General features: G+C 40.0%; 1 protein-coding gene across 1 annotated transcript in view; it reads left to right on the forward strand.

Annotated features, from left to right (window-relative positions):
- Window positions 1–14,792, forward strand: part of mettl24 (methyltransferase like 24) — a 33,693-nt gene continuing 18,901 nt past the window's right edge. The window contains exon 1 of the mRNA XM_020589012.1: window positions 1–600. Coding sequence (XP_020444668.1) covers window positions 286–600 — 315 coding nt within the window. The 5' untranslated portion in view covers window positions 1–285. The remainder of the gene's footprint in view (window positions 601–14,792) is intronic.

The following is a 14,792-nucleotide window of genomic DNA, read 5'->3' on the forward strand; positions in this document are numbered from 1 at the left end:
TTCAAAGAGAGCAACACACTTTGGACTTTTAAATCCGTTTGCAGAGCCTTGTTACACACTAACATGCACACAATCGTAGAGACTAAGCTGCAGGCACATGTGTTTAGGTTTATGAGCAGAGGTGTTTGGACCTGAAAAGAAGGAAAGGCTGGATGAGAAGAGAAGAAGGGAAAAGAGGAGGACACAGTGACAAGAAGAATGGGATAGAAAAAGCAATGGGCAAACCATCACTTTCAGTTGAGGAGATGGACTGAGCCGAGACAAACGACAAAACTGTGCAAGGACATGGGCAGAGAGCGACTCACTTGGGGCTTGTTGCTGCGTTGGGGTGTTCTGCTCACTGCTGTGTGTGTGTGCATTCATGTTTACCTGGAGACAGATTGGTGGGAAGCACCTCTGGGACATCCCCCTCACTCTAATCAGAGCCAGGGTCAAGAAAGCAGAACCAAACCGGTCTCTGCAGAGGAGCAAGACAGGAGCATTAAAAGGAGGATCTCCTATGTTCGAACAGCAAAGAAGGACAGCCCAGCTAGGAGGAGTGATGGAGACCGAAAGCACTTCCCACCTCCATGCTGTCCACCTCTCCACCCACACAGGAAGGTATGTTTAATATCCCACCAACTACTGTGTCGGTAATTGCTGCGATTAAGATTCTTGCAAGCTTATCTGATCCTAAATCAGTGTAGCAGGAGACAGAGTGACTCAATAAGGAGCTTTCACTGCATTTCTCTGGCTTAAAGCTTAGTAATCTCAGGAGAATGATGAAGGAAGAACAGGCAGCAGAATCAATGCATGTTCGATGAAATGCTTTGAGGTTGAAGAAGGGATTTTGCCCCTTGGGGTTTCTAGCAGCACAACGCTGCTTGCATTTATTTTTTTTAATGGATGCATACAATTTAAACAGGTGTAAGTTTAACACAAACTACACATCAAACACAAACACTCCCCTCTGGCAGGCTGATTTGGTTAAATCTATACAGTCAGAGCTAACAAAGGACTATTCAGATGCAATGTCACAGCTATTCACATACATAAACACACTCCAGGAATTTGACCCTTGACCTTTGTGTTAGAGCACCAGTTTAACAAACCTTTGCTGTCTCATCTTGCCTTTTATTGTTTTCTTTATGATTCATCTCTTATCTCCATCTCAGCAGCCTTTTTTTTTGTCATCTGATCTTGGCACCCACCCATTTCCCTTTTGTTCCCCGCCACTGCCGATTTCCACCAGCACTCCTACCACCAATACATACGCACAATCAATCTGTTTTTCCTTGATCTTGCTTTCTGCTTCACCTGTTGTCTTCCTCTCTGCTCTTGTTACTTTGGGGTGAGAAATGCACGTTCATATTTGTCTTTACATTTTTAATCAGTTAAACCAACTAGAGACTGAGGAGCAACAGTGCTGAGTTTTAAATGCTCTGAAAATCACTGCCAGGCTATTATTCCACACCAAGAGACGGGCACTCGTAAGATCATCAATATAACATGCCAACATATGCTCACTCTCCCTGCTTAACGCACAGTTTGTCACATAAAATGCCCAGAAGGGGCCCAGAGGACATTTCTGTCGTATGCTCCTGCTAGTTAACTCACTTTCTTTCTGCCTACACTTCTTAAGGCTCTCATCTTGAAGATCACTGTTTTTTCGGGGTGGTGGTCTGTCATGTTGCTGTGTCCATGTTTTTTGTACCCCCATCCTTACTCTTTCCTCCCTGTCTGTCTTGGTTTAAACCTTCAGATCCAGCTCCCACTTCTAACCAATATTTTTCTTAGTTTTTCAGCTTCCTGTAACTTCTTCCTCTCTCTCGCTGTTTCCTGCATGCTCACAGTCTCCCTGCTTTCGCCTCTTGACACACATTCACGCATCACAGGTGCCATAATGGGCTGGAAAGCAGGACTGGTGCTCTGCCAGGTAGATGACAAGACCACCACCAGTGACCTTGATGAATAGCAATGGGGGACTAGGAATGAGGGACTTAAGAGAACAATCCTATAGAAATTCAGTTTTCAGTGTGTAAGGGATTGGTTTAGGCCAGAAGTGATCATAAGGTTAGAAACATAACATTTAGTACTGTTTTGTTCTTCTGTTACCCTGCCATGATGTTTGGCATATTAGCTACAGTACAACTGTTTCTGCTTTCAAATAGATTGAGGAATTATCTGTTTTGTTTTTTTTTCCTTTGGTGCTGCAGGGCATAAACAGTTGCACCTCACTGTTGTCTCTTTATGAGCCATTGTCAGTCTAAATCAAACCACTATGATATTTTGGAGCTGTGAACTGATGTTTGCACATGTGGTAAAGTTTCCATCCTTAATAGTCTTTAATTTGTGTATACTGTGAGCATGACTGATGATGCAGGATGGTGTTTGGTAAATACAAGGATGACAATGTGACCACATCTGAATTTATAGACAATTAGTGTTAAAACTCAATAATAAATAGATAATTCAGTAAATAAACACGTGGGCTATATTGGCAATAATTATTATTAAAGGTGATCAAATAGTAGTATTACACTATCATGACCACAAGTTTTAACATTCAAGTTTTTGCTGATGGTTTTAAGGACTTTCCATTAAAATTTCAAATAGTTTGACTTGAGTTCTGTTGTATTTGCATATACAGTATATCAGCAGATCCTAAATTATGGCTGTACTCTATTTTAGGAATACATCAAATGCCACAGTGTAATATTGTATACTGATACATGTCAAAGCTTGTGTATAAAGCATCATAAATGTTTAAGATACTGAACATTGTGTTTGCAGTCTAAAATAAACAGCATTCACTCTGGTTTGTGAGCCAAGATCTACAGTAGAACAACTTTATGCATGTTTTAAGCTAAGCTTAAAACCTAGTTTTCCCAGGCCTATGAATACTACTTGTGTGTGTGTGTGTCGCTGTGGTTAAATTGAATTGTTACAAATATGAAATGCTGCAAATTGGCAGCTGTATGGACACTGATGTTTACAGCTGAATTGTAAATGTGTCTGTGCGTGTATGTATGACGGTGGATGTATTTGATTTTATACAAGAATATCCACCTATGTGGAGGTGTCATTGGATGCATGGGCATATTTATTCTTTATAGTAGTGTAAAACTGACTCATAGCTGAAATACAACATGTTTTTAGCATTTTTTTTGTGTAACATAATCCGTCAGAATGTTTGATCGATGTAAATGCTAAAATTATCACTTAAACTGTGGTGGGAGACACTGTATACTGAGAGATGGTGATTAGGTTTCCCAGCTGTTTCCCATCCTGATTGATACACTAATAAAACTCCATCCTGTCTGACTGACATTGTCTGATTTCATCACTTCAGAAAATAAATACTTTCACATTACCCGACTGATGAACATACTAGCTGAGACCAACAGCTACAAGGGGGCACAGCTTCACAAACACTGCTCTTCTTGCTGCACTTTGGAAATGCTTGAACTTAAGGATTTGTAGCTTTGAGGCTTTGTCTGAACAAAACGAAGAAAGAGAAACAATTCTGAAAGGCAAAGCTCTTTTCATATCTCATTCAAGAAGCTGAAGTGTGGAAAGGTGACAACAGTTCCTGACAAATTCTCTCTCTCTTAATAAACTGTGTGAGAGAGACAGCCAGCCTAAGGGATTGTTTTAGTAATAACCAATTTAAAGGAAATCTAATCTCTTAGCTGTCAGGCACCCACATAAATAGACTCACACACATCCTCCTTTAATCATTTACCTCTTGCTGTTTTTCCCCTGCTGGGAGAAGAGGAGAGGGATGACTTGGTGTATTGTAGACAGACATGAAATGTTTTGGCCCAAACAACAGCAGCAGAAAAAGAAAGATGTAGACAGAAGGAGAGCAAGATAAAGAAGAGCTGACACAGCATGTACTGATGATTCAGCCTTCTAACTTTAACACTAATAAACAAACAACCACCTTCAAGTCACAGTGACACACCCACTCCGCCGCTTACCATTCCACTGCCATACTGCTACTGAAAGAACTACTGGTAAAAATGTAGAGATATTAATCTTTATGCATGTTGAAATAAATATTTTCATAAAGAATATCCTGGACATGTTTATATGGTGTAAAAGTCTGACCCTGTATTGCACATTTCTTTGCATTCTTCTGCATTTCAAGTATCCCCAGTTTGATTTGTCAGATTTGAATTTTCACAATTTAATCTATTAACAAATCAATTAAAATAAAACACACACAATCTAATCATTTGTTGTAACTCATAAGGCCACGTAACATGTCGATGCTCCAGCTACTTCAACATTGTGGGGTGCATTAGATGGCTGGTGGTCATACACCAGTCTCCATAGACACAGACAGATTGCTCCACACCTTCCCTTCCTGCCTCAGGTTCACCTGTTTGTTAAACATGCATACAACATTTTGACTATATGGCAAGAGCATCAAATATTATATTTATTAAATTCAGAATGAATAGTCCAATCTTAACATAGACCACTATGTGTGATGTATTATGCAACATACTCATTCATTTTATTTCACAGATAATTAGTGTTTTAAGATCATATGCATTGATACACAGAATTCTAATTTACTTCACATTCAACATTTGCTCCTGGTTACGTACTAGCTAACTAAACTAACATTAACTCGCACACCAGCTACCGCCATGTCTTCTTTCTCTCTCTCACCCTCATCTCTGAACGTCTTCCTGGTCTCGGCTTCCTCTAAAGAATTTTCTTATGTCCGTCTACAGGAGTCAGTAATGTTTGACTCAGAGTAAGATCATCTGTATTATTCAAAAACTTAATTTAGTCTCTGTCATGTACCTCATTCATTTCCTATCTGCCCTGTAAAGTCCATCCAAATAAAATAAAGTCCACATTATAACATTGTGTATTTAACGAAAATGCATATCATAATAATTTGCTAAAGTATATTTTTCTTTGTTGCACACATCAGTAAATAGACGGTCCCTTACTCGACTACCTTGACGCACCAACATGTGCAGAGACCCCTCGAGGGAGCGGCTGTGTTTTGGATGGTTGTTCCTAGTAACATTCTTCAACCTGAAATTTTAACAGCCGTAGATTTTTCAGTTGTCTGGTAAAGATTTGGATCCTTTGTGGATGCCACTATTTGACACAGGTTATGTTCTGAGGAGCTGTCATCAGTTCAACAAATTGTGAATCTGTTTAAATAACATTTTTAGTTTGTGTGTTTTTCCTTTTTAAATCCTTCTTAACGTTGAAGGCTGTGTTTTACCAGTAGCAAGAGGTTTAACTGTCAAGCTGCAGGTTGCCGCATTGTTTTGGTCTGTGTGTGTGTGTGTGTGTGTGTGTGTGTGTGTGTGTCCCTGAGTGAACGAAAAGAGAGAGAGAGAGAGAGAGAGAAAGTCTTTGAGGTGTCTCTGGGGTCTTGTTCTGTCTTGTCACACCTGCAGTGTGTTTTACTGATTATAGATATTGGTCCTTGGTAGTAAAGAAGTTTTTTTTTTTTTTTTTTTTAAGTTTGCTTACCTGAATGTTTTAATTGTCTGAATGTGACAATGAGCCGGTGTGAACTCAGCCCCAGCTTCTGACTCTCAGGTAATACATGAGTCACAAGCCGGGGATAGTGTGGACTGTAAGACGTACCTTTCTATTGTGTCTGTGCCGTGATTGGCTGCTGTCTGATTGTGTCATTGTAGCAGTTGCTTCACTGTTCACTTTCTCACGACATAAATTTTAATGTTTGGGCAGAGGGAGGACATCCAGTTGTCCCAAATCAAAGGGCTGAAGTCCATGTGAAGTAATGAGTCACTTGTGTTTAAGTCCAAGACCCTTGAAAATTAAGTTGTATGTCATGCAAACATGCTCACAGTAGCAGTGTTGTGCTGATGTTTGGCAGGTGTAATGTTTACCATGATCTTAGTGAACTCTGGAGTAATAGTAAGTTATTAATTGATGTAATTTTTTTTTTAAGGATTACCATTTAGTAGGCAGGTACTAAAGTAATGCTAAGTAATGTTCTGTTAGATGCTACATTCAACAATCACCTGGTTTAGTTTGCAGTTGGAGGGTGTAGAACAGGACTTGCAGTCACTGGTGCCATAGTTAAGTTGGTGCCAAACCATAAACAATGTCTTGTTTTCTGTTTGTACTAATGCAATGTTAAGGAAAGAAGCTGAAACCTGTGGGTGTGGAGGCTTTAAAAGTACCTTTGATAGTGCATGGCTGGATAATTGAAGTAAAATAATTAGTAATGTTACTAATTACTTTTGTTTAGTAATTATTACTTTTTTAAAATTAGTATTTAAAATAAGTGGTTAATTAATTGATGGAGTAATTAGCACTAAACACAGAGTACAGCTGAGGCTATTGCAAATGTCACGATGTTTGCAGATATCAAGCCCAAAATTGGACAGTGTGAATTTCAAACTCATGATGCCAAGTGAAATGTCACAGGAACCACTAAAGTTTCACAGTTTATTCTGAGGAATTTATGCTAATATCCGTTGACATGGACCATTGAAAGACTCAGCTAAAAATAAAAAACTAAAAATAACACCATGGAGGTGCTATTGTAAGTAGGCTGTGCTTCTCTGCAGTGTTTTTGTAGGAGCACGTGTCCTGCCCTGTCCCATTTTACAGTTTGTCTGGATAATATGTGTTGTGTTTTATAGAGATCAGGATGACCTCTGAGACAAACAAAATTTACTTGACTTCACTGAGAACCATTTTCCCGAATGCCAGTTATTTTAATGTTATGCAGCTTCCTGCTCAGGTATCTAAGGCCGCATTCAGACTGAGTTTCAAACGTGAGAAAACACAGCCCTCTCCATTCATGTCTATGGGGGATTGCATTCACCACAGGGGGCTCCAGCAGAATGACACAGCCCTGTGCGGCAGAAAAGTTGGATCTGGTTCAACTTGCGCTGCACCAGACTGTGACATCATCTAGTAAAGGTGGTGCATTTACCAATCACCTATGGGGGGGGACTGTCAGAACTTGGACACCCATGGGAACAAGACTTGTTTACCTTATTAGCATGAGCGGTCACTGCTATTCACTCTTGAATTTGGGCCTCAGTTAACACACCATAACGACACGCCGTGTGTTTTCGTTAGTACTGGTTGTCAAACTGTGCTTTTTATCTCAGTGCAGACACGCTGGTGGTGGAACTTGGTGCTAAGGTAGAGTAGGCTACGTTAGCAGCATTGCTAACCAAAACACAACAGAAAATGGCGGGCTGGAAACGTGAGTGAAGCTACTTGTGTCAGCTCTTCACAACGTGGGCATATCGTACATGCCCCAGACCAACACAGCCCTTGCGTAAAAGCACAGCAGGGATTTGCTTTACTGTACTCAGTCTGAACGTCCACTTAATGATACACTGACAAATTAAGAATGTTGTATTACACAAACCCATGCAACTACTTAAAAACTGTTATAGTTCAGGGGGAAAAGTTAACATTTAAGAAAAACTAACTTGTATATTTATCACACATTTAATTTTCACTGTGTTTTAGTACAGTTGTTGCAAATAGAGCAACAGCGAAAGCAAAGCAGTGAACTGCAACAACTGTCTTATTATTCCTTATATTGTCAATCAACTTCAGCCTTCACAAGTCTCTGAAAATACAGTTGTGAAAGAGGAAATTAGTGCTTACAGCAACAACTAAGACGGCTTTTCTTATATTAAAAAGCATGCTTTCTCATTAGTCCAACTGCTTCCTGTCAAAAGGAGAATATTAGTATTCACTGCTGCTTTTAATCCCTAGCTCAATTCTGCAAGCATTTCTTTTCTTCTCTAAAGACAATGTTCATTTCACTGCTTTACCATTTAAAATGCCAATCATTAAAATCTCCAAATTAATGTATAACGGTTTATTTCTACATAAAGCCCATCCCTGCCCTTTCTCCACACTGTCCCATTTTGCAGTTAAAGTAGGGTTTCTGCAGGAACAACATTTCTCTGATGGTTTCACACACTCATCCTCAAAACCCACAGACAGGCAGCACATAGCTCCTAACAGGAAGCACACTGGAACCATGGATCCATTCAGAAAGGCTTCACAATTTTAGATTTTATAACCTGAAACTCTGAGACAGCCCACTGAAGTGATCATCCAGTGCCGTCGAGATGACAAGAAGGCACTCTGTGCAACCCCATGCAAGACCTGCTCATTTTTTCTTGTTCTGCACAGCCGTACAGTTTGCTTCATTACCTTGTTGATGTTGGCAACATCGACAGATTGTCAGAAATATAAACTAGAGTTTCTATTTGTTCTCCGACAGCCTAGACAGAGAGAAATGAAAGGAATCCAGCAGAGGGGAATTAAATTAACACTGATGGTCTTCTGGATGAAAGAGAACACGTTTGATTATGTTAATTGATTCCACAAAAAAATACTAAGAAGGTACAACAGCCTGCTCTTTAATTTAAATAATTTATTTTAATTAGATGGGACACAAGTTCATTATCTGCAAGGCAAGTATTAATTACTTGTGTTGAATCAAGCATCAGTGTGAGTCTTTGCTGCTGAGTGTTGATTAGTTCAGTGCTGGGATAAGGCCAGAACAGAATAGGCCACTTTGTGCTGGCTGTGCCAACAACTGCCAGTCAGTGTTGGGCCCCCAGTGGAATTTCTGATACAGAAACCCGGTGACCTTGGTCATGTCTTGGAAAGCTGAAAGACATCAATTCAATAAAGGGAGAGGGAGGGAGAGAATGAGTGGGACTGACCCCTGTAATCCCAAAGGTGTGACTCTGGGCATCTTTAGCAACGGAGAGACACATGAAATCATTGACTGGGAAGCTGACATGTCACCTGGGTCACACTCCACTCCCAGTCCTATAGTCACACTATAAGGTTGCAGCACAGTTTTTGTGCAGAATATTTCTTGCCAAAGGTTTGATACTGCTTATGCTAAATATGAAGCTATAGCCAGAAGACATTAGCTCAGCATGGAGACTGAAGGCAGGTGTAAACAGCTAGGCTGGTTCTGTTCAGTGGTAACAAAATTGGCACGAGTTTTGAAAAATACCATGATTTGAGATGTTTTCTCTGACAAGCAACAAGAGCAGGATAATCACCTCGTAATGTAGGATCACAAACACCTAAAAAGAAGTTTGCACAGCCTGGTGTAGTAATTACAGCCAGATGAACCCAGAAGACATTTAAACACACTAGTTCTACACTTTCACATCACTTTTTATGCACACACCAATCACCCTGGAGAATGTAAGTGCAAAGAGACCTGTCAGATAACCAATAGCTCTCTCTGCAGATTTACAGAAATATGTGTATAAACAGGAACATTGTGGATCCCAAATAAGAATCCAGTTTTCAAAACCGTGGCTGTAAAACTGTTGAGACCTAAATGCTTGTAATCCTGATTTTTGAATGTAGTTCTGTATAATCCCTGCCTCAGACAAGATGATAAAAACCACATGTTGGAGAAACACAGGCCGCTCCACGCACTTTATCTTACTGACTGAATAAACAGTGGGTCCGTTGTGTGCACTAAATGCTATTGGACAAAGACGTCCACTGGAGAGGGGGTGGGGGGCAAAGTCAGCGTCAGACTGTGAAGTTCAGAGTACCGATCGCACAATACTCCCCTCAGACATGGACGCCTTGTCTGGAACATTCCATAAGCCTCCCTCTCAGCTGATATGAATGAGTCCTTTGACCTCTGAAACACGATGACCTCGCTCTCATCTTTGCCCACTCACTTACAATCCCTCATCCATGTTCTGTACACATACATACGTTCACACACACACCATGACTACATCCTTCTAGCAAATGGCACTTTGTGTGTCACCAAAAAGCTTGAGGTTTGTTTGTGTAGAAGAAACCCATTTGTAGCATTTGACATGCACTTTAGCTTCATGGTTACACAGACAGCAGACAACACAGCTGCCACTACTTAGCCCCAAAAGCATCAGAGGTCAGTGAACCTCAAGAACAATCATTTAAAGAGTTTGTTGTTGCTAAGTCTCACTTAAAACACACTAGTTCATCCCTGTTTGCAGTGATATTTCTGCTTCTCCATCTCTCTGTGTATCTGTGGCATTTGTTTGATTGCTGATACTGAGTGATAATGAGAATGGGAAACATATAGAGGAGGGTACAGAGTAGGAAGAAACTCAAACACAAGCTTTGTGCTTATGGAGACATCAGTGCTCACATTAGTAGGACACAATATTATGCTATTATGTGGCTAGAAATACTGTATGCACCATCTTTGCCATCTCATTCAGTTTCTTCCTGTTTTTGTATTGAATACTCATTTATGTATAAGACGCAACCAGACAAACGAACCAAAAAAGTAAAATACCGTAATGAGCTGAGAGAGAAGATTCCTGCCTCCCTTTGTCTGTCTCACTGTCACTGTCTCTGTTTTCCCAGCTCTTTCTCAGGAAGTAAGTGTCATATGGTACGCAGCGTGCTCCCTCTGTTCTTCCCAACTAGACATCAAACACAGATCTCATATCTGGGATCTTGTCCAGGAAGACAGGCACACACTTACATAGATAGACTGGCACATTCACACACACACACATATAGGTTTTAACTGCGAGCCTGCTAACAGTATGACACCATCTGTCTCTTGAAACACTGGCCAAGACGACCCCATCCAAACACGGCATGGTCAAATCAGAAGACCAGTTGTCTTGAGTGGTGTCAGTCACTTCTTCCTACATAACGATTTCAATCCATGTTGTGATGAATACGAGCATTTTTATACATTTATGAATGCATGAGTGAAGTTACCACGACTTTGCTGGAAGGGGACTATGTTTCCAAGGCAACAGGCAGTGCTACAGAGATTTAAGTAAATGGCATATGCAGTGACAAATCAAAGGACTCCAGAGACATTGGTTTAACATGTATGCAAGTTTGTATAATTACTGTATGTGTGAGTACACATTTGTAAATGTTTGTGAAAGAAGGAGAAAGATGAAATTTTCTGTTAAGAGCATTTGTTAGTTATGATCAATACTGGGTATATAGAAGGCTATTAACAACCATGACAAAGATGCTTTGTAGATCAGGTTTTATGTCAAAGCAACACAGATGGGTGGGACCATGTGGTTTGTCTCCTCTTCTGTATGCTCTGTGCCATGTAGGACTTTGTTTTAAATGACAACTGCAATCTGCACAACCTTGTTAGTGATCGTCTTTCCATCTCACTGCCTTGCTGTGTGAAGTATAAGAATACGGTGTAAAGACAGTGATGAAAATGAGCGATAATCACACCAACAGGAGAGCTGTAAGCTTTATGCCTTTGAATAGAGCAGCGCTGATTACTTTCATCATCTTTTTAAAGTGTATGTTTTACATAGAAATGTTTCTTCAACAGTGGAAGGAAATTTGCCACAAACTTTTAAAATCATGCTTGAAACTAACCCTTGATGTCACAGTACTATGGTTTGGCTGGGTTTAGGCACAAAAACAACTTGGTGTTTATGGTTTAGGATAAAATAACTGTTGTTGAGGTTAGAGGATGCTTATCGTCATGGTTACAACAATAAACATGGTTATGGTGAGAGAATGATTGCGGTTGGTTAAAAGAAAAAACATTGACTAGTGGTTTGAAATGAGGAATAGGACAGTGGCCTTCTGTGTTAAAGTCCAGCGCTTCGTTGATGTGTCCATCTACTTTGACCTTCTCCTTGTTTGGGCTTTGTTACTAATTGACAGCATCACTTGACCTTGATTTGATTTGATTTGATTTGATTTATTCTTTCAAGCATATAAAACAGTTGATATAACAAACATTTTTACACACAATCCAATATCAATGTGCTTATACCTAGTACATGCTTGAATGGAGTAGGAAGAAGTCAGACTTATCCAGTCCTACCCCATGACATCATCTTACCATCATTGGTTTGCAAGCAATAAATGATTCACTTCTACTAAAAAAAGAATATAACAGTGTAAACATTCTTACATCACACAAGTGATATACTAAAGAAGAGTTACAAAATGTACACCACACCCATAATAGTCCATGTAGTTAATCATTAAGCCTGTTCTTGCATATATCTTGATTGACACATACCTTTATATTTACGTTTAAACTCGTCAATTCTATTACTATTTTTTATGTCCACACTTAAATTATTCCATAGTTTTACCCCACCTATGGAAATACAAAATCTTTTTTTGGTTGTACGTATAGCATGAATTTTTAAATTTAACTGACCCCTTAAATTGTATCCCCCTTCCCTTCCATTAAATAGTTTTTGAATTCCACCAGGTAATAAATTTGTCCTTTGCTTTTGTCACTGTTACTACATCCTCTGATGGCTTTGTCACTTGAATGTGCAGGTTTGGCTGGAAAGACCGATGCTGTCTCACATCACATCACATCACTGCTAGAGATTTCACTTAACAGTAAAACATAATGATGTTATGCTAATGCTACCACCAAGTACTCTGCAGAATTAAGTATGAAAGTGTTTGTATGGTGCAGTGTAACACTCTGTGTGGAGCGTAAATGCAAAGTTTCAGTGTCAGTTAATAACAGATTGGTCTTTTGATACAGTAGTTGTGAGGACCCTAACATTAACTACCGCAACTAAGTGCCTACCCCCAACCTTTCCTCTGACACTTAACCTAAACCTAAGTTTAAGCTTAACCCTGAAACCCCTTGGCAAACAGGATCAGCTTAAGTGTACTCACAATGACTAAATGACCACACAACAATGATATGAAACTACGATTTGATTACACAACCACAGAAAGCTGTACACACGCAGTTTCTCGCAGTAAATGCATACCAGATGTGGGTTTGTTAGACTTCTTTGAATGAGAACTAGTACATAGATGAGAACAATCCAAACACTTTGCTTTCACTCCCCCAGTCTACAACATTACTCTGCCTTTCGTACTGAGGCCAAACCTTTCTGAGATTGCGTCCTATATTAAAAAGATCAGTGTAATCCTTCGCCATACCCTCTCTGTCTCGTAGTATACTTGGTCAGTGGGCTGGAACTGACTGGTGAGCCAGACATAGAGACAGCTGGGTCTGATCTGACTGCCATTCTCTCCATCTCCCAGATTACTCCAAATGATTAGTCAGGCTGTACTGGGAGCTTATAAACCCTTTTGTTTTACTTTTTTATTCTGCTGTTGACATAGCTATTCTCAATATTTGGCTCTGTCAGTCACTAAGTGATATAACAAAACATGTATTCAGTGTATACCTGTGAAAGCCTTTACTTTAGCTACCCAGTACACCGTAGGGATATTTGGATTAACAGGTCTGATCTGACTATTAAAACAAACGTGAGCATCTTTTGCTGTTCAAATCTCTGTACCACACTGACTGCCATCCATCCATTTTTCTCCGCTTATCCGGGACCGGGTCGCGAGGGCAGCAGTCTAAGCAAAGATGCCCAGACTTCCCCACAAGAAGAACAATAACGTTCACATTTCCACGCAACACACATACACACACTTTTTCTCCACCTTTTTAAATTTGATGTCCATTGTTCTAATTCAGGTAGCGGGCTTCTGAGTGGTCACAGTGATCAATCACAGTTAAACTGACTGGTATTAGACAATGACTGTGCTCTCACATTACAGATTTTCACTCTTGGTGCTTCCTAGTGGGAATCTTTTCACTCAGTCATCTTAATCGACTCCTGCTCTTGGGCCAAATTGGCAGTGATGTTTTGCATATTTCTTTGGGTCTTTCTTTGCATGTTTATTTAGGAATAATTGTTCAGTTTGGTAAGTTTAAGAGATACAGGAAAGATGGTCACATAGGTCACTGTGCCTGGACAGGAAATACCCTGTGCCAGAGCTGGTCTACCTGTATTCCACTGCAGCAAGTTTTTATGCTAAGCAAAGATAAAATCTCCTGACTGTAACTTCCTATTTACCATACAGCAATGAGGGTGATATCGATGTTCTCATCTAACTCTCATTAAGAAAGCAAGCACTTCCCCTAAAATGTTAAACTATTCCTTTAAACTTGGGACATTAAAAGAATGTTCAAAGCTAGACTACACCAGTTTTCACCTATGTTGTTTAATTTTTTAAAGACATAAACTATGTTGAAAGACCATAAAGTCTAAGCAGTAAAAATTCAACACACTGTGACTTTTCCTTTGATTGTAATTCAGCTGAACCAAAGCGACAGACTTCACAAACCGCAGCTATAACTTGATATAATGACACTCCCGTAGACTAGAAGAGGCACCCCCAAAATCTTTCTCCACTTACAAGGAACCAAGGCTAAGGTCTTGTTCAGACTGACTTTCAAAGGTGTGAAAAACCATTATTCTCTCCATTCATTTGGGGGATAACGTTCATAGCAGCCGGCACCAACACTGTAGTTGGATTTGGTTCAACTTTTGCCACACCATACGGTGACGAAGGCAAAGGCGCTGTGCTGACCGGTCGTGCACTGGGGACAATCGGAACGTTGATGCCCACAGGAAGAAAACCTTTGCTTACCTTGTTAGTATGAACATTCACTACTATTCACTGTTGAATTTAGATCGCCACGGTTTGGGCCACGGTTAATGTACCATAATGACATGCCATGTGTTTTCAACTTTTTTTTTTTTTAATCTATCAATGCTGACACACTGGTGGTAGAAATTCATGCTAAGGTACAGCAGGCTATGTTAGCATCCTGACTAAGCAAAATATAAGGGAAGCTCACGGTTTGGAAACGTGAATGAAGCCACTTGTGGATTCATCCCAGTGTCATACATGCCTACAACACTCCCCCTGCAACCCCTCACCCCCCAACCAACGCAGCTCTTTGCGTTAAAACACAGCAGCGAGTTGCATTTTTGCTGGATGAA

This window comes from Monopterus albus, unplaced genomic scaffold (assembly GCF_001952655.1).
Source record: "Monopterus albus unplaced genomic scaffold, M_albus_1.0 scaffold9.1, whole genome shotgun sequence".
In the NCBI taxonomy this organism is placed as follows: domain Eukaryota; kingdom Metazoa; phylum Chordata; class Actinopteri; order Synbranchiformes; family Synbranchidae; genus Monopterus; species Monopterus albus.